The 24,641-nt window shown below is 42.2% G+C and overlaps 1 protein-coding gene across 11 annotated transcripts in view; it reads left to right on the plus strand.

Annotated features, from left to right (window-relative positions):
* Nucleotides 1–24,641, plus strand: part of MED12L (mediator complex subunit 12 like) — a 354,280-nt gene that overhangs the window by 54,202 nt on the left and 275,437 nt on the right. For 8 of the 11 annotated variants that reach the window (XM_021069608.1, XM_021069607.1, XM_021069612.1 and 5 more), the window contains exons 6-11: nt 11,513–11,682; nt 15,061–15,171; nt 16,619–16,888; nt 20,864–21,013; nt 22,091–22,190; nt 22,505–22,641. In XM_021069608.1, the coding sequence (XP_020925267.1) occupies nt 11,513–11,682; nt 15,061–15,171; nt 16,619–16,888; nt 20,864–21,013; nt 22,091–22,190; nt 22,505–22,641 (938 nt within the window). Of the gene's footprint in view, nt 1–1,305; nt 4,949–11,512; nt 11,683–15,060; nt 15,172–16,618; nt 16,889–20,863; nt 21,014–22,090; nt 22,191–22,504; nt 22,642–24,641 lie in introns of those variants that run through there. The other 3 variants (XM_021069618.1, XM_021069614.1, XM_021069617.1) reach the window with 3 other exon arrangements.

The following is a 24,641-nucleotide window of genomic DNA, read 5'->3' on the forward strand; positions in this document are numbered from 1 at the left end:
CAAGGGGGCTACCTTAACGACATTTTTGTGGAAACGAGATGCATACCTAATTATGTACTGTCATTGCTTGTTTTATCTGTTATCATTTAGGAAATGGTGGGGAGACTGGAAAAATTGAGGGAGGTTTTCTGTCAGAGTTAAATATGAGCTGGGTCCTAAAGAAATTTAGTCTTTAAGTAAAAATTGGGAATTTTTTTTTTTATCTAAAAAATATTTCTTGGCCTTAAATTAGCTAATTATCCTCCTTGCTGGTAAACTGAGAGCAAAGGAGTTACGTTTATAGTTCTCTTAAGAGTACTGTATTTTGGAATTTGTTTTGGTCTTTGCCATTGTCATTTCTTCTGGTCTTGTTGGTTTGGATGAATTACCTAGTCTTGAATTTCCTGTTCAGAACCCATTGCCATTCAACAGTTTTCTCTGTTTCCTAGTCATTTTTAGTTTTGACTCCAGATTGAAGTAAGTAAGCATCTATGCTTAAATACTAATCAGAATCTCAATGTAATTAAAATTGTAGTTCTTTGCTGTTCATATCTATCAGTACATACTTGTATGTCTACACCTGGGACCTGTCAGACAACAGAAATAACCGTTTGTTAGGAGTTTTTGTAGTCTGCAGACTGGTTATATATATATACTGTTACTTGGGGGAGTCCTCATGAAATCCCTGTGAAGTAGCTGGGTATCTCCATTTTACACATGAGAGTGAGAAAATCCATGGCAATTGGGAGAACTGAGAATTCCATCCTGGGCTTTCTTGTCTGGGTCCTGTTTGCCTTACAGAGTTTGCAAGCTGCTCATGTTAGAGGAGTGCCTGTGAGACTGGGATGAAGGAGTGATGTTGGGGTGCGGTAGAAAGGGTGTTTCAAAAACTTCAGTGTGGAATGAGTTTTTATTTATCATGCATCTTGTAGACCTGTTGCTTAATGTATCAACAGGAGGGTTTTGAGAAAAGACAGCTGCTTGTGTGACTTAAACTTTCCAAAAAGTAGGTAACACATATCCATGGTAGAAAAACACAAAATATTCAGAAGGGCGTAATGAGGTTTCATCTCACTGTGCTCTCCCCACAGGACCCCTCATCACACACTTCAGAAGGAACTGCTGTTACCAGTTTCTTGTGCATCTTCTGAAAGGTGTTTTTATGTATGTCGTTAGTGCATTTTTTTTTTTTTTTTTTTTTTTTTTGTCTTTTTGCCATTTCTTGGGCCGCTTCCGCGGCATATGGAGGTTCCCAGGCCAGGGGTCAAATTGGAGCTGTAGCTGCCAGCCTCTGCCAGAGCCACAGCAACTCGGGATCCGAGCCGTGTCTGCAACCTACACTACAGTTCACGGCAATGCCAGATCCTTAACCCACTGAGCAAAGCCAGGGATCGAACCTCAACCTCATGGTTCCTAGTCGGATTCGTTAGCATGTTTTTATGCTTTTAGAACATTGGTACTGGCTTATACTGGGCACAGAGTGCCTTGTTCTTATAAGGGGCTCTAAGCTACTAACTTCTTAATGCCTTATAAAAACTGGACCCTTTTGCAATTTGCACTGGAATGTTAATTCCATGATGAATAGAAATCTTTTTTTTTTTTTAATTAAAAAAGACCTATTCTACGTTTTAGAGTCATTTTCAAAGTCTGCATAATCTTCCAAATAAAATCCCTGTGACAAGTAAGTAGTTCTTAATGCCTGTTTCAACTCACCATGATTTTGGATTTGAGGAATATACAGACTATATTGGCAGGATTAAGGGTCAATAAATGGTCAGTTGGACTGTCTTTGTGAAAGTAACACGACTGAATAATAAACGCTAATAAATGAATATGTCAGTTTATTAGCCTTGGGTCTCCTGGAAAGTAAAGCCAGGTTTATTGGGAGGAGGATAAAGGGGAGGGGTCCACATGGTCTGTAATGTGTAAGCCTTTTTATGTTTTATAGCCTTTTGGTCTAGAGTTACTTGCATGGCAACACCATGTAGTATTTGTATTCATGTCTTGGTGAAAGACTTGTTTAGAATCACAAACTTCACAGCAACTGTCTTTAGGACCTAAGTGGTAAACATAGTGCTGCTTTTTAAATTTAATTTAATTTAATTTTATTTTATTTCCTTTTTAGGCCACCCACAGCATATGGAGTTCTTGGGCCAGGGATCAGATCTGACCTGCAGTTACGGTAACCTGTGTGCAGCTGTGGCCACACTGGATCCCTTTAACACACTGTCCTGGGTTGGGGATCAAACCTGTGCCCCAGTGCTGCAGAGACACAGCCAATCCTGTTGTGCCACAGCGGGAACTCCAACACCATGCTGCTTTTAGTGTAGAACTTTTACACAAAGCACAACTGGCCGTGGAATTAAATTCCACCGCAACGTGTAAAAAGAAAGTATAGTCTCTTTTTGCTCTGCAAATGGCTGGGGCTTTCTTAAGCTTCCTCTGGAGGAGAAGCTGAAGGAGGAGTGAGGGTAACCAAGTGACCAAGTGGCCGGTGTAGTCATTTCAGAAGCTCTGCTGTCTCCAGTGGTTGCCTGTTTCCCCACCCTCTGCCCAGGTCCTCAGGAGAGGCCTGCCCTTTGTTCCTGAGGCTTCCAGAGTCACAGAGGTACTGTTCTGCTCACAGGGAGGCAAAGCTGTGGTCTCAGCCGCAGTCTCTTGTCTTGCCGTAGCTCTCCTCTCCAGGGGCAATGAAATCCTCAGCCTGGTCTCAGATGTGGAAGGCAGTGGGGACTTGTCCTAAGGGGTTAATTAAATGCACCAGTTTAATATTTGGAAAAATAACATCCCTGTTAGTCTGTGAGAGCAATATCTCAGCAGGGCCAAGGCCGTTGCTCACTCAGGTATGTACACAGGTCAGGAGATTTGAGAAACTTACTGTGTGATAATTTTAACATTAATTTCAAACAGCCACCTCAGCCCCCGAGAGTGGGTTGGGCCTGTTGTGGCAGGTGTTTCATATGTGCCCCCCTGTCAGGAGGATGCCCTGAAGCTGTGCTCATGCCGAGAAGATGGTGGTATGATTGATGGGCTGAATAAGAAATTCTTATTCCAGGGGCTAAAATTGAGTCCTGTGGTTGCCAAGAGCCTCGGCTTCAGATGCATTTCTGGGGTTGATAGGGGAAAAGCACATCTGGAAAAAAAAAAAAAAAAAATCCCTAAATACAACAGTTAGCATTTATCTGCATAAGCCTGGGAGCAGGAATCAGAGACCTGACAGTGAGAAGGAAAGACCAAGGCAAGTGTCAGATGCTGTCCTCAGGTATCAGGTGCTGCCGGTACCTAGAGGGTGGGACTCTGGAGTCTCTTTTGCTCCCTCCCCATCAACCCTTCTTTCTCCTTTTACTGCCTGAGACCTTGCCACTCATTTCCTTGGTTGGCCACTTTGGTCTCTTTTTACTCTGAAATCCTTCAGCATCAACTATTTGTCAGATGATCGTACAGTTATTTATGTATTGACAGGTGAGGGCCCTTCCTTAGCTTTGGGGGTATTGTTCCTCCCTCCTCACAGGGGCTGGTGGGATCTTCATCTCTCTCCAGACTCCTCTCTGTGCCCCACCACCCTTCCCTTAAGTTCTTCAGAGAGGGGCAGACTCTGTCAGTCTCCCTCGGCCATCTGTTTGCTTCCACCACGTCAGATACCTGTACAGACCTACCTGCAGCAGCCAGTCCTCACCTGTCTTGGCCATTGGATCCTACTTTCAGCTAAGGCTGCTCGCTTCCCATCTGTGGGTGCCTACCTGCCTCACCTGCCCTGTAAACCATGCAAGTTTGCTTCCTTCTGGCCATGCCTTTCAGTTCTAAGCATCTTATGTCTCATTTAATTCTCACACTAACCCTATAGACTAGGTAGACTTCTCAGCCCTGTTTTCTAGACCAATATCTGAGGCATCCAAAGGCTGAGTGACTTGCTCAAGACTCCAGAGCTTGAGCAAGTCACCAGGCCATCTGGCTTCTGAACCTGTGTTTTTCACCACCAAGCGAGTTAACGTCTGCTGAGGGCACAGGAGAGGACTGAATTAGTGCGTAGCCCATACTCTCTGCAGAATAAACCTGCCTCCACTTGGGACCATGTCTGCTGGGTATTTCTGTGGTCCTAATCCCATTGCTCAGGGCATCCAACGCACACAGGATGAAGGTGCCCATGTCTGTGTCTTCATGCTGACCTGTCTTGGAGTGTCAGACCTGTGTAGCCACTTGCCTCTGGCCATATTTCCCCATCAGTTTCTTTGACACCTCAAAGTCAGGTGCTCAAAACTGAGCTCGAAGCTGGGAAACCTCAATAAGATCAGTGGTTTGTGTCCCTGTCAATGGGATTGTCTTAGAGTTTTGCAGGATGTTAACATTCCCAAAAAGTAGGTAAAGGGCATGTGGGGTCTCTTGTATATTATTTCTTACAACTGCATGTGAATCTATGATTATCTCCAAATGAAGTTTAATTAAAACAATAAGTTAATAAAAACACAGTGAATTTGGCCCCTTCACTCCCCCCTCCCCCCTTGCCCTCCATGCTACGTTTCATTTGATGGCACCATGACCTGCTCAGCTACTCTTACACCCCTGGGAAATCTAGAAGCTGCCTGTTCTCTCGTTTTCTCTCCATTATCTGGGGAGCTGGTTACAATTCTTACCAGCCTCTCTTTTGTCCTTTCCTTAGTCACCTCCCCACTGGACTTTGCAGCCTCCTTTCAATTTGTCTCCCCCAGCCTTCTGAGAGATAGTCTTAATTTGTTTGTCATTCCTTTGCTTGAAATCCTTCAGTGGCTTTGAATCATCTGTGGCAAAACTCCATAGGTTGTCACTGCCAGGGCTACTGGTTATAATAAATGCAGATTCTGGACCCGATTTCAGACTTGCAGGGTGGAAATCTCCAAGTTGAAGCTGGATCTGCCGTGTTTAACCAGCGCCCTCTGGTGATCCTTCTGTGCACTCGCATTTGAGGACCTCTGGTCTGGGCCACCTACCAGAGGTAGGGATGCTCCACACTGCTCTTTCTCTGTGCAAGTCCTTTGTACCTCCCCTGAAGACTTGACTAAAACATCCCCTTTCTTCCTCTCCTGTGTCAGAGCACTGTCAGTCCTGTCAACATCTGTATCTCTTTGTGTCTCTCTACATCGAGGATGAGTTGCTTCAGGTGGGGACTGCTCTCTCCTCACTTTTGTAGCACCAGACCCCAGGAGAGCTTCTGGCCTATGCTCTGCTGCCAATACCCTTGTTGTTTTATTTTATCAAGTTGTTACCTTGATCCCCAAGTAACAGTACTTAGTGTCACTGCCAGTAATAAAACCCGAGAGAAATGGCTAGTTAAAAATAACGTGGTAAAATTACTCATCCAGACAAAAACAGATATTTGATATCTGCCACCGGACACCAGTGTTCCACAGGTAATTCTAAATGAGAGGAAAACCTTTTTAAAGCATAAAAAAGTTTGAGTAATTTGTAGCACCATAGCACTCCCACCCCACCCCCATTCCCCCTCTCCACCCTGTCCTGTTCCCCCACCCCAGCCATTTTTCCTGCTTTTCAGCCAGAGGGCCTAATTTCACTAACTGACCTTTCAGCAGAACTAACATTCCAGCCAGTGGGCTGACTTTCCATTGGTCTCTTGTCACCCCTGAGGCAGCAGTTTTCACTGGGGCTATTCTTTATCCAGGCTGCCAATCAGCACACTGATTTCCCCCTTTCATTCCCCAAGTGAGCAGTGGCTGAATAGGGGATTTCAGATTTTCCGTGAATCATTTTATAGTATATGACTGATTAACTTTTTAAAGCCTTTTATTATGGACATTTCAAACATATACAAATATGGAAGAGTGTGATAAAGTCCCTATTACCCATCACTCAGGTTTCACCCATCACTCTTGGCCACATTTGTTTCTGTCCCTTAATCTTCTCCCCAGCCACCTCTTTGTCCCCCACCTCTCAAAGTTATATTGTATCGTATTGGTTACTTTTGATCAGTGTGGGATAGTCTTTTCTTTTACTTCATGAAATGCTGATGATTTTTTATTGGTAGTGAAGTATTTTAAGAAAACATTTAAAAATCATAATAGCTTTATTGAGATATAATTCACGTTTTACAGTTCATTTTAAGTATACAATTTAGTGGGTTTTCATGTGTTCACAAAGCTGTGAAACCATCACTGCATTTTAGAGTTTCCTATCACCCTGAGGAGGATTTTGTACCCATTAGCAGTCACTCCCCATTTCTGCTCAGTCCCCCTCAGCCCTGCGGATTTGCCTATTCTGGACATTTCGTCTAGGTGGATTTATAACATGTTTGGTTCTTTGATATAAGTCTACTTTAGTTAACAAAATGTTTTCAAAGTTCATCTGTGTTGTACTCTGTATCAGTAGTTCCTGACTAATGGCAGAATAGCATTCAATTATATGCCTGTAAGACCTTTTATTTACCTATTCATCTGTTGATGGACATTTGAGTTGCTTTCACTTTGTGGCTATCATGAACCATGCTGCGACAAACATTTGTGTACAAATCTTTGTGTGGACACGTGTTTTCACTTCTCATGGGTATATAACTAGTTGTGGAATTGATGGATTATACGGTACCTCTGTGTTCAACCTTTTGAGACACTGCCAAACTGTTTTCCACAGTGGCTACATCATTCCCATCAACAATGCACAAAGATTCTAGTTCCACACATCCTCACAAAAAAAGTTGTTATTATCTGTCCTTTTGTTTATAACTGTCCTGGTGATACTTTGTTGTGGTTCTGATTTGCATTTCCCTTGTGGCTAAGGATGTTGAGCATCTTTTCATGTGCTTACTGGCCACGCGTTTATATTCTTTGGAGAAATGTCTTTTCAGATCCTTCGCCCATTTTAAAAAATGGATTATTTGTCTTTTTGTTATTGAGTTGTAATCATTCATTAGAAATTCTAGATCCAAGTCCCTTATCAGATAAATGATTTGCAGATGTTTTCTCTCAATTTGTGAGTCGTCTTTGCACATTGTTGCTGGTATCTTTTGATCAAGGAAGCATTTTAACAACAGAAAACATGAGGAAAATGGTAAAAACCATTTTGTTGGGAGTTCAGAAATGGAGGGGCAGCATCTTACATATAATGAACTCCTGCCTGCCATCGGTCTGCACCAAAGTCAGGCTGGTTAAATCCCCTACATTCTGCAGTTTTGAGAAGCAGTCTGTCCTATTGTGGCAAGGCAAGCACTTTTTATTGTAGTGGTGGTGGTGTAGTGTCAGGGGGAATTTTTGAGGATATGTTTTTCTATCAAGGAGCCTGCTTAAAGTGCTGATTCAAATGGATTACTTGAAAGATGGGCACCTTCATTTCTGGACTTGGTTGGAGGTTTTGAAAAGCAATCTTTGTTGTATCTATTTTACATAGTAGGTTACTGCTGGTTTTGAAAAAATTTAACAAGGAAAACAAGCCTTCACAAAATTAAAGGCTGTATCTCTCTATATAAGGTGTGTGTGTGTGAAATTTATATTTACACTTATATTTACTGGAGGTTGCATTGGTTATAATAAAGATAGTGTATGGGAGTTCCCTGGTGGCCGAGTGGGTTAAGGATCCAGCATTGTTACTGATGTGGCTTGAGCCACTGCTGTGGCATGGGTTCAACCCCTGGCCTAGGAACTTTCTCATGCCAAGGATGTGGCCCCCCCCCCCAAAAAAAAAGAGATGGACTGTATTAGAGAGGGAGTTTGGCATTTTCCATAAAGTGGTGTTTGAAACTTTTTAGGTCTGCAGTGATGAGTTTACACTAGAAAGCGAAGATGTTTGAATGAAGATTTGAGAGGCAGAATAATTGGGGAGGAACTTGATTTAATAATTTAATTTTGGAAAGATGTTATAGTGTATTGATTCAGGTCAATACTTAGATATTGAGTATGTCAGGCATAGTTTTATGGGGATGAAAGAGATGGAGGAGATTCTAATATCTCAGTCAGAGGAGAGAGAGAGATCCCTGCTAGGTGGGGTGTGGGTGTCCAGAAACTAGAGGAGGCTAAATGTGAGACATGACATTTGAATTGTGCCCCCAAATATGCCCACATATGAGCACAGGTGAGTAGGAAGGTCCCGTTGGTAGAGCATCATAGGCAGAAGAGTCAGAGAAAGCGTCTTGACTTAGTGGAGTATGTAACGGTAGACAGTATTTGACATGATTTTAATTGCCAGCTAAGGAATTTGTCCTTAATTCATTAAGGACTGCAGATTCCTTGAAGGTTTTGGAACCATTAAATTGGCATCGATTCTGTAAATACTTACTCAGAGCATTATGTTGGGCTTTGCAGCTCAGCTGAGGCAGAAGCAGGGTCTGACATCAGGGACAGACAAGGTCTAATCTTTATGCCGATATTATTGATGAAAGTGACCAGTTATTGATTGGCTTCTGCTTTGCATGCCCCAAGCTAAGGAACTCATCCTTACCATAACTCTGGCTTGTGTGTCTTGTTGATCCAAGCTGCGGAGAGGAGGAGATTGAGATGTAGTGGAGGCTAGGTACTTTGCTCATGACTGAGTGGCAGAGGTAGGATGTGGATCCAGGGTCATCATCTTCCATAGTCCATTCTGCCAGTAGCACTCAGCATGGCCCTGCATTCATTGCTTCTATGCTGTGTCACGCTGCCAGGGCGCCTTCTTCTTGAGCATTGGTGCACTTGGGGTGCTGTGAGTTTGCCCCCAGGGCAACACATCTCTGCTGAGTTCCTGTTCTCTTATTAATCCTGCAAGTATTTCAGGCCCCCAAGGGAATCATCTGTTAATGTAACTTAGCACATCTCTGTTCTCACCTATTATGTGTTTTTCAATTTCCATATTTTCATGCCCTAGAGTGGGGCATCTCACACCTGTCTGTGTACTTCTCATTTACCTCTGTGACCTTGAGTTACACCTCCAGTACCTGGATCTCTCATGTAGAGCTGCATGACCTCTGAAATTCCTTCTTTTTGAGGGCTTAGGAATTAGCAAAGAAGACTAGTGGCTACAGGATTCTCAGATGCCAGGGAGGGTGCTGCCAACGGGACCACTCCTTCTTTTTAATGCTGACCCCTGATGCCACTCTCAGTAAAATTCAGGTTCTTAACCTCCCTTGTAGTCTTTGTGGACCTTGAGTTCTCCTTGGCATCAGGGAACTAGAGATGTGACCATAGCCTATGAGTTGCCTCTGAGCTTTAGAACCCACCACTTTCAAAGCAGCCCCTTCACTTTCTGCATCAATTTCTCATCACTTTCTGCATCCTTTCTACCTTTGAACCTCCCTGCCTGCCATCTTCCCTAAACTCTCCAGCCATTTTATCACTTGGAACTGTGTCCCCACTCCAGACCATTTCAGTCAGAATCTGGTGGGGTGGGTGGTGTTTGATGAAAGCTCCCTGGGTGATCACATTTGTGTTCAGGGCTGAGAACCACTGCTTGTCTTGTCTCTGCTGCCTTCATTTCTCCCTTTTGATGACTGGTCCTAACTCAGCATGAGAGGAACCAATAAATCCTGATAATTTTAAGGAGTGGCCATTTGTTGTTTTTTGATTTTAGTTTTGACTGAGCACTTTGTGTGCATCCTAATTTTTATGTCATTTCACACTAGACTGTCCTAAGTACCAAGCTTCTGAATCAGTCTGATGGATTACTTAATGTCAGTTAAATACAGTTAAAGTTAAAATACACTCCCAAGAGGTTCTACATTTGAATTCTATTTGAATTTTAAAAAGAATTCAGAATGTAGATTTATATATTCAGTGAGTTTGTAAAAAGATATGCATATGTTTATTATATAAACAGCCAAGGACACAGAAGGAAAAAAAATGAAAAGATATAAAAAATATCTAGTGATTATGAGATTTTTTTCCCGTGTCATATCTGCATTAGAAATTTTCTATAGTGAATGTGTATTTCTTCTTTGCTTTAAAAAAGTTTTGAAAAGAAAATACACCCTAGACAAAGTAGGGGGTGTGTGAATGTGGGTGTTTATTTTTAGCTCTGGAGGCTAAAATATTCTGAGGGGGTATTGAGAATAGTACCATACTGAGAGTGAGTTAATAGCAAGGCTTGGCACACAAAAGCTCGGATTTGGATCCTTGTTATTTTTGTTTTTGCTTATTATAGCGAAGCTAAACTCGTCTCATCTGATGGCTGGCATTTTGCTTTGTTGAACAAGCGAGAGTCATGAGACCATTAGTCCATATTGGGGGCACCAGAAAATGATGACATTGATAATTCATTGTTTTGTTTGTAATGCCAATGGAGTAGTTTTAATGATGATACCTCTTATTGGTGGGTCTTTCTGAAACACGATTATACTGGGAACAAAATGTTGACCTAGTATCTGTTTATCTTCTTGGGTTGGTTTATTACTGGAGCAGTGCTTGACATGTGCATTTGGATTTCAGTTTTAACTAAGACACAATTAGAATAAGTGGTTTAGACCATAACTTAACAGTAGTTAACTCTGGGTACTGTTGTCAAGTAATTTTGGCAGTACTTAAATACAAACAGAACAATTTCTAACAGATGTTGAGTTTCTACTCTTGCTTTATCAAAATAGGTTCCTTTAAAAAAAGAAGATAGGAGAACCTATTGCTGAAGTTATGGGAAGTAGCATTGTATGGAAGTGTTTCAGTAGGATGATGTATTCTGAAACGCTTTTTCACTAATCCTTGGGGAAATTTGGCTGTGAACATGCAATTATTGCATTTTTATCCACGGAATGGGCTAAAGTTGGCATCAGATCCCTCATGGTTGCCAAAGGCAACACACTGATTTAATTTGTGCCCCCATGGCAGATACTTTTGCATAATTTCAGTGATTTTTTTTTTAATGCTACTTTTTCTGTTTCCTTTCCAGCCTCCTACTTTTTGTCGCTTACTCCTCTTTCTCTTGAGTTCTGAGGTATCTTGTGTTGGTTGAGGAGAGCAGAATAATAGAAGGTCCTGATGGCTATCCCCTGGCAGGGCCCGGGGAGTGCAGCTCGGAACACTGTCTGGGGTCAGCCCTGGGGGAAGCCAGCCCTCTCACAGATTGACCAAAACAGCACACATCCTAATTGGGCATGTTTGAACCCTGACTTGGAGCCTGAAAACTTTACCCTAAAAGAGGTGCATTTGGAGGGATTTTGAATTATTTTACGCTAGAATCGTGGTTTCTTGACGTGCTCACCTCCATTGTTCTATTTCCTGCTTGTGCCTCTGATGCTGTCATTACTTTTAATTGTTGTTTAACATACGGATGGGATTACCAGGTACACCTGATTCTAGTGTGGGGATCTCTTCTCTTTGGTTAGGGGTCCCAGAGGCTCCAGGGGAGGGCCGGCTGGCATCCCTACCGACTGACTGATGGATGGGGCAGACCCCGTTACAACAGTGCACATGACGGAAGGGCTCTGGGGTGGGCGTGCCTTTCTGAGTAGTGCTTGGATCTGTGTGCCAAAACCATTTTTGGGTCATAGATGTTTGTTTTAGAAATATATCCTTGCAATAAACGAAAAGAGGGAGAAAAGGTTAATTCATATATTTATCGTGTCTGGAAATGGATTTTTTTTTTTTTAATGCAGAGTGGACACAGATATCTACCAGGTATCTTCGAGAGCAGCTGGCTAAGATTTCCGACTTTTACCACATGGCTTCCAGCACAGGCGATGGCCCTGTCCCCGTGCCGCCAGATGTGGAACAAGCTATGCGGCAGTGGGAGTACAACGAGAAGTTGGCATTTCACATGTTTCAGGTAACCTTCCCGTGAGTCTCAAGGCTGTTTGCATGCTTTTGAGAAGAGAAGAAATTCCTTAGTTAGGTTTTGGAGGGTTAAATTATATCTTTATACGACTTAATACATTCAAAGAAAGCCATCTGACATTTCTCACATTAAATTATATTAAAGATAGCACCTTTGCCCTAGGATGACAGCTTCCTGTTATGTATATTGATCAATGATGTCAGCTGTTTTCATACCATTAATGCTTTGTAATTGCACTATTAAATAAATCCTTCCAAGCCTTTTATTTAGCAAAAATTAGAGATATTTATTCAGAAAAGTTTTTGTGCTGCTGCCTTCTGTCTTATATTAGATCTCCTTTAGAGCCTAATTATTCCAAAGAAAGGTCATCTTAATTTTGTTCTCCTCTCAACAGGGGAGGAGGGATAAGGAAGGATATTGAAGAATAATGACTAAATTCCCCTCCTGACACACTGGTGTACATCATATTGACCAGAAGAGGGCGCTTGTGCTGTTATTTGCCTCCATCTTTACTCCCTGCCAGAGGCAGGGACAAATGTACTCAGCTGAAGTTGTGTTACTAGCCTAGACTTTCACAGCCTGCTATCTTGATCCAAGAAAAAGGTGGTAGAAAGGATGTGTGGTTTCTAAATTTCCCCCTGAGAACTTTAATTATAATTTCCAGGTGGTAAGCAACCTTTCCTAGCACTCAAGGTAGGAATCGACCTCCTCCTCCTTTGGGAAGTAGCCTTGTTAGTGTTAAGTCAGTAAAAACAACTCATTTAACAGAGAACTATTTTGGTGCTTGCTCCAAGCTTTTACGACTTTTATTGAGCTGAGGATTTAGTCTGCATCTTTGAAGAAGTGTCTCTCAGCATGTTTAATATTTTTGGAGGGATTACTTTATATAAAGAACATTGAAATTTGTGTCTCTTTTATAGGAAGCATTTAGGTTCTAAAGTGATGATTCAAACTGGGACGTTAATGTTAAAATTAAAAAATCTATTGTATTTTGGAGTTCCTGCTGTGGTGCACTGGGTTAATGATCTGGCTCGGCTCTGGTGTTGCCAGTTTGATCCCTGGCCTGGAGCAGTGGGTTAATAAGATTCATACATTGTTGCAGCTGTGGCACAGGTTGCAGATACGGCTCAGATTTGATCCCTGGATGGGAACTTCCATATCTGCGGGTGGGGCAGAAAAAGAAAAAAAAATACTATATTTTAATTCACCGTATTCTGAAATGTGAAACTAGTATGTTCGTGGGCAGACATGCGTGTGCAGAATTAAGGGTACAGATACGTAATAAAAGAATCTTGAGGATGGACACTGTGTAGTCCTTAGAAGTCATGCTTATGAAGATTCTCTTTTTTGGAACCTTATATTCACTATCTCTTAATCGTTAATAAAAGTTCAATTTTATTGATTTCTTTAACTTAGAATTTATGGGTCTGAAATTTTTATATTGCACTTTTTCTGTGAATTTCCCTTTTTTTTGACTATACATTTTAAAAGTTAGAAATTAGCAATAAGTAAATACTTTGCTATTATGGCATGTTGATGTAGTGTTACTGTAATATTTTAAATATAGAAACTAATTTTTTTTTTATGGCCACATCGAGGCTTACAGAAGTTCCAGGAAAGGGGTCAAATTGGAGCTGCAGCTGCTGGCCTACACCACAGCAACAAAGGATCCGAGCTGCATCTGCTCAGCTTTCAGCAACACTGAATCCTTAACCCACTGAGTGAGGCCAAGGATTGAACCTGCATCCTCATGGATAGCAGTCAGGTTTTTAACCCACTGAGCCATGATGGGAACTCCTAGAAATTATAATTTAGAAGTATATTTTTACAAGAATCGTTGATAACCATGCTTGTGGACCACTGGTCATACATAGCTACATCAGAGTTGCTGGGTATAAGGTAGGATTTCATATTAAATCCTAAGGTTATTATCAGAATGACCAGAAAAGTCTCAGTAGCTTTTCCAGAAAACATAGCCTTGTGTGTGTGTGTGTGTGTGTGTGTGGTTTTTTTTTTTTTTTTTTTTAAGCTTTTTATTTATTTATTTATTTTTGTCTTTTTAGCTATTTCTTGGGCCGCTCCTGCAGCATATGGAGGTTCCCAGGCTAGGGGTCAAATCGGAGCTGTAGCCACTGGCCTACACCAGAGCCACAGCAACGCGGAATCTGAGCCGCGTCTGCAACCTACACCACAGCTCACGGCAATGCCAGATTGTTAACCCACTGAGCAAGGGCAGGGACCGAACCTGGTTCCCAGTCGGATTCGTTAACCACTGCGCCACGATGGGAACTCCCCTTTTTAAGCTTTTTAGAGCCACACCTGCAGCACATGGAGTTTCCCAGGCTAGTGCTCGAATCGGAGCTGTAGCTGCCAGCCACAGCCACAGCAACTCCAGATCCGGGCCTCATCTGTGACCTACACATAGCTCATAGCAACACCGGATCCTTAACCCACTGAACGAGGCCAGGGATTGAACCTGTGTCCTCATGGATGCTAGTCAAACTCATCTCTGCTGAGCCAGGATGGGAATTCCCATAGCCTTTTGTTTTAAGATTAAAGATTCTTTTATGATGTGACTCGTGATAGAAAACTATAATATGACATTAAATATGTATGCACCTAGAATGTCGTAAAGAGTGTGTGTACTTACATGTACATATATGTATGAAGGGAAAATATAAAAATGTTAATAGTGCTTATGTCAAGAGGGGCTATACCAAGCCTGTGGGCGGAGCATTTTGGAAATTTATGGGCATGTTACTGTTCTTAGTATAGTTGTGTCGAGATACTTAGATATTATTTTACTATAAATTCCTTCATTTGTTTGTATTACGGTTAATTAGACCATTATATTGATTTTTAAGGTTACATTTTGTAGGTAGCTTATGGCATCTGAAATTCATTTTAGGATAGAGAAGGAGGTTACTAGGTTACTTTTTCAACCTCTTTGCAGGATGATGGCATGATGGGTGTTTTTGTTCTTTTTTCTTATTGCCGTTGGTCAGGTTCCCTCCTGTGAGTATGAGTTCATAGTACCCTGAAATCTAGCCAGGCACTTGACATGCCCTGAGAGTCTGAAAGCCTCTGAATTTTCTTTCTTATAGAAATTAAATATTTATCAATTTGGAGGGAAGCATATATGCAGAAACCATGAACAACAGCCCCAAACTCTCCAAAGCAACCATACCAAATGGCATCAGTTCTTTGCTTTGCTTAGAATTTGAACTTTGATCAATGAGACATGTTTTACGACAATAACAAAAACATTAGTCAAAATACACTTAAGCATAAAAATAGCAGTGCTCTTTTTTGAGTTTTAGTTGGTTTTGCTTTAACACTATTAGTGTAATTTTTCTTTGTTCATTGAAGGAAGGAATGCTAGAAAAACACGAATATTTGACATGGATCTTGGACGTGTTAGAAAAGATCAGACCAATGGATGATGATCTTCTTAAACTCTTATTACCACTAATGCTGCAGGTACAGTACATGTGACCATGAGCCTTTTGACTCTGTGGGTGAGAAGTGAGTCTGATAAGAGTGAGGAGGTAAGTAGAGGAGGAGGAGGGGAAAATTCCTTTTTGAAATGGAAGGAACAGTGGTCCTGATGCCATAACACACAAGAGACTTCTCATAAGCTGTTGGGGCTTGATCCTGGCCATGTTCATAGTTTCTATCCCCATGTCCTTTTCAGGTATTCTCGCCACATCGACTCCCCCATCCCTGAGCTGAGCAAACTGCTCTTTAAATACCGTCTCCTTGTTCACACAGATTTCTGTGAAAACAAGACCAATCATCTCTTTTTAAGGCTATAGAGGGCCTTCTACATTCTTTTGATATTCTTTGAGCCACTAGGGATGGGAACTTCCTATTTTCATGATTGGTCTCAGATCTGTTATATTTTAGGCTACCTGGATGAAATTTATTTAAAAAAAAATTTTTGGAGTTCCTGTCGTGGCACCGTGGAAATGAATCTGACTAGCAACCATGAGGTTGTGGGTTTCATCCCTGGCCTCGATCAGTGGGTTAAGTAACTTGCATTGCCACGAGCTGTGGTGTAGGTCTCAGACGAGGCTTGGATCCCACGTTGCTGTGGCTGTGGTGTAGGCCGACAGCTGTGGCTCTGATTAGACCTCTTGCCTGGGAACCTACATATGCCTCGAGTGCAGCCCTAAAAAGCAAAAAAAAAAAAAAAAAAAAAAAAAATTTCCTGGAAAGGTGATTTATCCATTTAATGACCTAAACAATAAAAAAGCCTAGCTGGTGAAAAATAATTCTGTCTCTCACCTAGTACCCTCCCAGAGACCACACCCTACTGGAGTCCTATGTCCTTCCTGTGCTGTCCACTGTAGTAGCCACTAGGGAAATGAGACTGCTAAGCCCTTGAAATGTGACAAGTACATGTTTTGCCATATGCTCTTAGTGTAAAGTGCATGCCAGGCTTCAGACTTGGTACAGGAAAAGGAGCGGATAACATCTCATTAATGCTGTCCATGTTGTTGATACCACGTTGAAATGATAGCGGTTTTTGTTTTTTTTTACTGCGGCATGCAGCAGCTTGATGTGGGGGCTCAGTTCCCAGACCAGGGATTGAACCCTGGTCGTGCATGTTGGAAGTGCTAAATCCTAACCACTAGGCCACCAGAGAACTTTTAAAATGATAGTGTTTTAGATTTAGTTATAATAAGCCAAATATGTCATTCTCTTAATTTTGGCTGTGATTTTTTTTTTTTTTTTTTTTTTAGATGGCTACTAGAAAGTTTAAAATTATGTATGTAGCTTACATTATATTCCCATCGGACAGTACCTTTGAAGTTTTGTTTGTTTGTTTGTTTATTTTTTTTCATGAGGAAAAGCCTCTGTGACAGTAGCTGCCTCATGGAGTAGCCCAAGATGGGGCTGAGGTCTCTGTCCTTGTGCTTCTCAGTATTCAGATGAGTTTGTCCAGTCGGCTTACCTGTCCCGGCGTCTCGCCTACTTCTGTGCCCGGCGTCTTGCCTTGCTGCTGAGCGACAGCCCCGGCCTCCTCGCTGCCCACTCGCCCCACGTGATGATAGGACCAAACAACGCAAGCATCGGGGCCCCCAGCCCCGGCCCCCCCGGCCCCGGCATGAGCCCCGTGCAGCTGGCCTTCTCTGACTTTCTTTCCTGTGCACAGCACGGCCCCTTGGTTTATGGACTCAGTTGTATGTTGCAGGTAAGTCCTGGCCCATCCTCTTTTATGGGAACATGCAGTGCAGGAGACAATTGAGTTGGGAATTGCATCTTATTTATTTTTTTAGCCATGCTGGCAGCATGAGGAAGTTCCTGGGCCAGGGATCAAACTTGTGCCACAGTAGTGACAACACTGGTTGGATCCTTTAACCACTAGGCCATCAGGGAACTCCGGGAGTTGCATCCTCAACTTTTTTTTAAAGGGCCAGACGCATGGCATAATGGAGGTTCCCAGGCTAGGGTTTGATTTGGAGCTATAGCTCCTAGCCTATGCAACAACCATAGCAACGAGGAATCCGAGCCGTGTCTCTGACCTACACCACAGCTCCTGGCAATGAAAGTTCTTTAACCCACTGAGTGAGGCCAGGGATCGAACCTGCAACCTCATGGTTACTAGTTGGATTCATTTCTGCTGCACCGCAATGGGAACCTTGCATCTTCAACTTTCATGTCACAATTCTAATTCTTTCCAAGTAGGTGATAGATTGAAGTTTCCTGTTTTCATCTCCCTATGTTGGATCAAGCCAGGGGAATTGTTTATTGCTTCTTCTAGCAGAGGGATATAGTGGTTGTTTTTTATTAGGTCTGTTAGGTAGTTCTGCGATTAGAAGTCGTTCAGGGAACCCGCAAAATAGGTCGGCTGCATTACTGGTCTTGGGGAAAGACAGCTTCTCCAGACAGCATTCTGTAACTTCCTCAGTCCGCACTTTACTTGGTTGCCTTCTCCCTCTGTTTTTTTAACATTCAAAAAGCTTACCAGGCTCTGCTCATCTGCCAGGTGTCCTATGCTTGGATTTCAGGGAGTGTGTAGGCTGCTGGCTGATGCTTCTGGGGTGTGAGAGACGGTCCTGCCCTCGAGGAGCTCAGAGGTCAGGGTTGGGTCATGTTTCTTGGGCTCCTTATGTGTCCTCGTTATGGAGGGGCTTTGGGACAGGGCTGGCCATGGAGCATGGTCTCCACTCTTGTCAGGAGGATGGAACAGGCTCCTAAAGGGCAATTCCCCTGTGCTGTGACAGGGGGCTGCCTTGTCCCCTTGGAGGGACACTCAGGGGGCTGAGGGAGCAGAGAAGTGGAATTTGTAGTCCAACTGGGAATTTAGGGGGGTTCTCTGAAGGACATGGTCCTGACTAGCTCGTGTAATATGGGTTAAAAGATAAAAAAGTGATCAGAGTGTTTGAGGCAGAGGGAACAGCGCGGGAGGAGGCCCAGAGGGTGGATCAGCCATCTCGTTGGCAGATTGGTTTTAATGGAACGTAAAGTGTGAACTCTGTTGGGGATCAGGGCCCAGAGGGGCCCCTGTGTGCCGTATGATTAGGATGTCAATGGAGGGTTTTACGTGGTCAGTTGTGTGGCTTCATTAGATTGTTTTGGCCACAGAACAGGGAAGAATTAGGGGAGTGGGAAGGTAGGGAGAAAGAGAGATGAGGCAAGAAGTCAGTTTGGAAGAGTCTAGGTGAGTTTGGACTGTTTTATCCCTTGGGATCTCCAGGTGGGTCTGTCCAAGAGGTGCTTATGTGTCTGATTCTGAAGGTGAGGGCAGACGGGGCCAGATGTGGGACACTCAGGGCCACCAGGCTGGTCAGGATCTCGGGAGGGGGTGATTACCTAAAAAGTAGTGAGAGCTGACCTGTGGAGTCTGGGGCACAAGTGGTTAAGAGGTAGTAGAGGAGAAGGTCACAGAGGTGACCAGGAAAGTGGCCAGACTGGAGAGAGAAGAACCGGCGAGAGTGTTGTACAGAACCAAAGACGATGAGAATAATATTGTCATCATTTGATTATCATCGTATTTGTAGCATTTAGTGTGTGCTGGCCACTGTGCTAAGTTTTGGCATACCTTGAGTCCTTTAGTTCTCAGAACCATCCGGTGGAACACGAGTAATGAAAAGGTGGCATAGGTCACACAGAAAATAAGGGGCAAAGCTGGAAATCTCACCCAGTCTGGATGCAGAGTCCACACTCTTAACCACCATGCTGGACGGCTTCTCCAGGTCCTGCAGGAAGTTTCCAGGAGAAGTTAGTAGTGGGTGGTGTCCAGTAGATTGGGGTGATCTTATAAGCAAATGGCTGAGACTGTCTTTTTTTTTTTTTTTTTTTTTTTTGTCTTTTCTAAGGCCGTACCCACAGCACATGGAGGTTCCCAGGCTAGGGGTTGAATCAGAGCTGTAGCCACTGGCCTACGCCACAGCCATAGTAACGCGGGATCCAAGACCAGGCTGCAACCTACACCACAGCTCAGGGCAACGCTGGATCCTCAACCCACTGAGCGAGGCCAGGGGTTGAACCTGCAACCTCATGGTTCCTAGTTGGATTTGTTAACCACTGAGCCACGATGGGAACTTCGAGACTGTCTTTGACCACGTGGTGGTCACAGTTGATCAGTGGAAGTGAGTGAGAAGCCATATTAAGGGGCTTTGAGGAACAATGAAGAATGAGGAAAAATAATGCTACCTCTTTTGAGAAATATGCCTGTGAAGGGAAGAGATAGAAGTTACTGCTAGATGAGTGGGGATTTAAAAAAAATAAATTTCTTTATTTTTTGCTGGGCAGACTTGAACATATTTCCAAGCTCAGAGTAAACTGAGAGGGGGTGAGTCTGAGCTGAGGAGTGGAGGGTGTTTGATGGATTAGTGCCCTGGGTATTGGAGGTTCTGGAATCGAGAACAGTAGGAGTTGAGAACCACACCTGCTCATGGATGGGAGGAAGGAGATGGGGATTTGGGCCAGCAGAGACAGATGCACTGGTGGGGCTCAGGGACTCATGTTCATCTCTGCCAGCTGGTTTCAATGAAGGTATCTCCAGGACCTCAGAGTCTAGTTTTTTAATACATAATTTTGCTTTTTAGAAAAGAACTATTGCATCCATCTTCTAAGCTGATATGGTTTGTGGTCAGGTGGCCCCATAGCGTCATGGGGAAGACTTCTTCTTTAGAATCATTACAGCCCTGACCTCAGTCTCCTCTCTGCCACATGGTAACTTTAACCTTGAGCCTCTGCTTCCCCATGTGTGGATGGGGGATGGTGACAGTTCTACTTCCTTATCATAAAGCGTTAAGGCAGTGATGGCTAAAAGTTTCCAGAACCATGTGCAGCGCAGAGTAAGTGTTTAATTAAATGGCAGCCATAAGAGTCATTCTGCCTTTAGGAGGCAGTGGTTCCAGGCCTGGGTGCTGAGGTCGCCTTGCACTGCCTTGCCCGTCTCCCATGGCTCACATCCCTCTTTGGTACAGCTGGGGAACCCCACTCCTACCTCATGGGCTGGGATGGATAAGTAAGACGGTCACAGAAAGTACTGTGTACAAGCTGGTTGAATAAAAAGTTATCTACAAGGGTCCAAGGTTAGGGTAGGCATGCAGCAGCCTGTGGGTCAAGGCCAGCCCACAAGCTAAGAATAGATTTTCCATTTTCAATGCTTTATTAAATAAAAAAAGAAAGAGTATGTGACAGGAACTGTGGGTGACCTGAAGGGCTTGAGACATTTACTAACTGGCTTTTTATAGAAAAATTTGCCACCCCGGGATCCAAGGTTACTGCCTGTCCAGCATTTATGAGGCAACTCACTGCACCATTATTTGAGAGATTAAAAAAAAAGTTCCTCTTTAGATTTTACAGCCTTAGGAATTACTATATATTCTGATTCACTCATTTTTTTTTTTTAATTGCATGGATATACTTGTTTTAAGTGACAGTTTTTAAGTGGTGATTACTGCATTTTTACCAACTTTTCTAGGTTTCTCGTGCTGGAATTTAGTTTATAAATTATAGCATTCCTTAATTCCTCAGTAGGTGTGTTCCCTCCTCTTCAAATGAATAATTCTTAGTTTTGTCCTGTTATTTGAGAATGGGGTAAGATAATCACATTTTAAACTTAGTGGTAAGAAGCTATAATTTAGTTATAACAAGGTGTCACTTTTTACCCTTTAGCTGTTGTTTAATCAAGAGTTTCTTGCTTTATTTCCAGACTGTTACTCTCTGTTGCCCAAGTGCCTTGGTGTGGAATTATTCCACAAACGACAATAAGAGCGCGAACCCAGGCTCGCCTTTGGATCTGCTGCAAGTAGCCCCCTCCAGCCTCCCCATGCCAGGCGGGAACACGGCTTTCAACCAGCAGGTAGCCTTTCGTTATGGTGGTTTGGTGGTTCTTTTCATTCTTGAGAGGCATCACGGCGCACTGGGCCAAACCTAGATTTCAGCAACCTTAGATTGTCAGGGACCATTCCCAGCTCTGCCCCCCTTTCTTCAGGTTAGATCTTGGGGAAGGATGTAGCCTCTTTGAACCATAGAAGTTCTTCACGTTGCTCCTTTTCTTCTCACCCCCTTGCTGGGCCGTCCTTGCAGAGAGTTCCGCCCCATAACAGTCAATATTATGATGGTGGTTATAACACACGACCACAACACCCAGAGTTAGTAGTTTATATATTAGTACAGTATTACACTATAGTAATATACTACATCATTAGTAGTATACTAATAATATACTAGTGTATATAGTATACTAGTATAATATATGCTATACTATATATAGTATATATACTATAATACAATACCACACGATACTATAGTATATGTACTATAATAATAGTATAATAGTATATATAGTATAATATACTATAGTACTGTAGTATTAGTAGTATATATTAGTACAATATTATACTATGGAATTAGTAGTCTAGATCTTAGTATAGTCCTGTATTACAGAGTTAGTAGTCTAGGTATTTAGTAACCATTGTGTGTTTTTATTAGTGATGAGTTATTTGATTCAAAGACTGAGGAAACTTGAACTATAAGATCGTGACTAGTATTTAGAATAAGAGCTATTTTTTTTAACAAAGTAGTTTTCTTGAATTAGTAAAATGTGGCTAGTTGCTTTCATACATAGCAAAATGGCTCAAAGGTGATGCTTTAGAACTTTCGCCTTTCTGTATAGTTTCCTAAAACTATTTCACTGTAAAGATTGTTTTGATAAGCATTTATTTTTTTGTCAGCATTTTTTATTGAAAACTGGCATTGGATCAGCACTTGTAAATTTTAAAATGCACTTCTTGAGCAACAGGCTGAATTTCCTGCAATGCAGTCAATATTGTAATTCACTGTAGGGGTGCTCTGCTCATGTGGAAAAACCTGACATGATTTAGACAGCCACCGTGGCTTTCCAAGCACAAGTTAATTGGAAGCGATTATCTTTCAGGTTCGAGCAAGGATTTATGAGGTAGAACAGCAGATAAAACAAAGAGGCCGTGCAGTCGAAGTTCGGTGGTCTTTTGACAAGTGCCAAGAGTCAACAGCAGGTACAGAACGCAACAGAAGGGGCGCTTTTGAATGCTAGACTTTTTGTCGTGTTTCTGATTCTTCCAAATCAGTCCTCATACTGAATAAGGATCTTTTGGGCAGGGCTACCTCGTGAATTTTGAGGACATTCTTCAGTCTACCCCTTTTAGATCCTGGCTGTCTAGAATGTCCGGTTTGGTTTTGTTGGCAATTCTTTTATGCTAAGAATGATAAATGTCTTAAATTCCCTTTGTGCCAAAGGGTGATGATTTCACACTATGCTGTTCTGGCTGTGTTTGGCTTCTTTAACTGCCTGCTTACTTTCCGCATCCAGGGGTGACCATTAGTCGGGTTTTGCACACGTTGGAGGTGTTGGATCGACACTGTTTTGACCGAACTGATTCCAGCAATTCAATGGAAACACTTTATCATAAGATTTTCTGGGCAAACCAAAACAAAGATAATCAAGAGGTAGTTAATATTTCTTTTCTTCTTTTCATTTTCTATTTTCTTTGCATATTTTCTTTTTTATTCAGTGAATTCTGGCAGACCCTTTTCTATGAAGTATAATATCTTGTGAAGGCATCTATATCCTGAAGTCATTCCATTGTTGGACTAAAATAACCTGCCATTATTAAAATGAAATGTCCATTGGACTGGTCAATGTGTATGTACATATGTACATTTGTCTTTTTGGGGCCGTACCTGGGGCATATGGAGGTTCCCAGGCTAGGGGCTAAATTCGGGCTGTAACTGCTGGCCTACACCACAGCCACAGCAATGCAGGATCTGAGCCCCATCTGCGACCACACCACAGCTCACGACAACGCTGGATCCTTAACCCCACTGAGTAAGGCCAGGGATCGAACCTGTATCCTCATGGATGTTAGATTCTTTTTCACTGAGCCACAGTGAGAAATCCAAGTCTAAGTATATTGATTGAAAAATTTTTTTCTTAGTCCTTTTACCATCCATCACTCCCCACTTTTAGTTTTAGCAGAATATCCTTCATCTAGTGATTGGACTTTATATATCTATATGTTTGGCTTTAACTTGGGAATATATTTTAATATTTAGCATATCAGAAAGCAGTGAATGAATACTTGTGGTCATGGTCTTTGAAAAAAATCCATGGACAATATATTAGAATTCTCCAGAGAAACAGAACCAGTAGGGGAAAACATTACATATATATGAATGAAAACAATGAAAACATTACATATATATGAATGAAAACAAGAGAGAAGTTTATTTTAAGGAATTGGTTACATGATCGTGGGGACTGGCAAGTCTGAAATGTGCAGGGAAGGCTGGAGACCTAGGGAAAGTTGATGTTGCAGCTTGAATCTGGAGGCAAATTCCTTCTTCCTCAGCCTTGAGGAGGTATGGGGGAGAGCAGGGAGGGAAACCTATGTTTTCGCTTAAGGCCTTCAACTGATTGGATGAGGCCCACCCACATTATGGAGGATGATCAGCTTTACTCAAAGTTTACTGATTAAAATGTTATTCATGGAATTCCCACAGTGGCTCAGCAGAAATAAATCCAACTAGTAACCATGAGGTTGTGGGTTTGATCCCTGGCCTCGCTCAGTGGGTTAAAGATCTGGTGTTGCTGTGAGCTGTGCTGTAGGTTCCAGACATGGCTGAGATCCATTATTACTGTGGCTGTGGTATAGACTGGTGGCTACAGCTCCAATTTGACCCCTAGCCTGGGAACCTCCGTATGCCATGGGTGTAGCCATAAAAAAAAAAAAAAAAAGTTATTCACATTAAAAAAAGAAAACCACCTTTACAGCAGTATCTAGACTAGAGTTTGACCAGAAAACTGGGTACCATAACCTAATCATGTTAATGAAATAAAATTAACCATCATATTTTTTTTTCTTATGCTTTCGTAGAAGTGTTTCATTATTGAACTGTTCTGTTAACATAGAATTTTCAGTAGTACTTTCTCAGCCTTATTTTGGGAGAAATAAAAAGTTTCTCTTCTATAGCTAATCCTTGGGATAGACCATGATTAAAAACAATGTAACAAAAAAAGAGAATATGTATATATGTGTGTGTGTATGTGTGCGCGCGCGCACGTGTATGACTGGGTCACTGCACAGCAGAAATCGTCATAACATTGTAAATCAACTATAATCAAAAAAAATTTTTTTAAGTTTCTCTTCTTTTTACAATGGAAAGTATGTATGGTGTATCCTAGTTGTGCTAGGCACCAAGAATGCAGAGGTAATAAGTTTTAACACATATGGTACCCATTTTTGAAGGAACATTTATTTATTTATTTATTTATTGAAGTAGAGTTGATTGCTAATGTTAGTTTCAGGTGTACAGCACAGTGATTTAGTATTTTTATAGATTATTCTCCTTTTAAGGTTATTACAAAATAATGGCTGCTGAGACCAGCTCAGCAGGATGGGCTGAAGAACAGGTGCTATGGAACTTAAGGAAAAAAAGTTAACATAAAA

The sequence above is a fragment of the Sus scrofa genome, chromosome 13, assembly GCF_000003025.6.
Source record: "Sus scrofa isolate TJ Tabasco breed Duroc chromosome 13, Sscrofa11.1, whole genome shotgun sequence".
Lineage (NCBI taxonomy): Eukaryota > Metazoa > Chordata > Mammalia > Artiodactyla > Suidae > Sus > Sus scrofa.